General features: G+C 36.4%; 1 protein-coding gene across 1 annotated transcript; it reads right to left on the bottom strand.

Annotated features, from left to right (window-relative positions):
- Nucleotides 1-318: 318 nt before the first annotated feature.
- On the bottom strand, nt 319-1,384 carry LOC111919170 (transcription factor MYB44). Its single transcript, XM_023914782.3, has one exon. The coding sequence runs from the start codon at nt 1,153-1,155 to the stop codon at nt 454-456; it is 702 nt and encodes a 233-aa protein (XP_023770550.1). The 5' UTR covers nt 1,156-1,384; the 3' UTR covers nt 319-453.
- Nucleotides 1,385-1,463: the final 79 nt, after the last annotated feature.

Here is a 1,463-nt window from a genome sequence, read left to right on the forward strand (position 1 = left end):
ATAAATTAAATAAAAATTTCCTTAGTTTATGAATACTTGAGTTTATATAGTTTCACACCTCAATGAAAATTAATAAATGTATATTTCTAACATATCTAAATAAAGATGATCCAGTCTATTATATAACAAACTGGTAACAAATTAAATATATAAATAAAACATTAAAAAAATGTCAGACAGGGTAAAGTTGACCACATCATAAGTAAATGTTTATACATTTTTAAACTACAGTATTTAATTTCAACAATAGTGTCTATATATTCATATTTAACTTTATTACATAAAATATATATTAAAACAAATACCAAAAAATCTATCTAATTCAAGACTCAACTTGTTAATTAACTATTTAACATTATCTATAATTAACATCAAGATGAAAATGTTGCAATTTAATAAATCATCCACATTTAGTTATCTTTAAAAAAAGAAAAACAAAAAGAAAAACAATTGTCAATGGAACGTAGAAGTCTCGGGGAACGAAGTTGAAAGATACTCCCTAACCTCCCTGGCGATTACATCCCTCAACACATCCCAAAACTCAGTCGGTAATCCCTCCGTCGTTTCACATCCACCCATCCCCGGCGGTGCAAGAGACAAAGTAGTCATCGGGTCATACTCAACAGCGGCGGCAGCACCCACATTCGACGGAGATCCGGATGTAGAAAAACTAGTACTACCACAGTTCAAACTCATCTTAAAATCACCACCGTCAGCAACCACCTCCTGATTCTCAAACCGCCGTCTCTTCAACGTAGAGTTCCAATGGTTCTTCACTGCATTATCTGTCCGACCAGGTAACAATCGAGCAATAGTTGCCCATCTGTTCCCATACTGGGCATGCGCGACCAAAATGGTGTTATCTTCATCGCAAGAAAAGGGTCGATGGTGGACATTGGGGCAAAGCTGATTACACCATCGAAGTCTACAGGACTTAGCTGATCGACCCTTGATGTACTTACTAATACGCGACCAGTTACAGGGCCCGGAACGTTCAACAAGTCGAGTAAGGATCTTGTCTTCTTCACTAGTCCATGGACCCTTGATCGTATGAAGACCGGTAGAGTGCTGGGTTTTGTGAGGCGAATGAGAAGTGTCTGAAGAAGATGAATCGGAGGAGGAGGAGGAGGAGGAGCACAAATTGAAATGTTCCATTATTTGGATATGGGACTTTTATGTGAAGTGGTTTGTGGGTTGATGGTATATTGGCGTGTATATATATATGGATGGACCGGTACATGCACGGATGAACGGTGGGGAGCAAAAGGTAGGTTCTTGGAAATTGGCTTCTAAATTTGTATAAAGTATATTAAGGTGCCTTGGAATAATTTTATATGTTATAAGCCACATGTCACAAAAAGTTTATCTTTAAACCGTAGGGTATTTAAATAAAAAAAAAAAAAGGTTTGAAAAACTAAAAGTAATATTATTTCGGTCTTTTTTTGCTTACAACGGGGTTTTTT

This window comes from Lactuca sativa, chromosome 4, assembly GCF_002870075.4.
Source record: "Lactuca sativa cultivar Salinas chromosome 4, Lsat_Salinas_v11, whole genome shotgun sequence".
NCBI classification, from domain to species: Eukaryota; Viridiplantae; Streptophyta; class Magnoliopsida; order Asterales; family Asteraceae; genus Lactuca; species Lactuca sativa.

Coding starts and splice junctions, on each gene's coding strand:
- LOC111919170 (XM_023914782.3), bottom strand. CDS start 1,155: ATGGAACATTTCAATTTGTGCTCCTCCTCCTCCTCCTCCTCCGATTCA.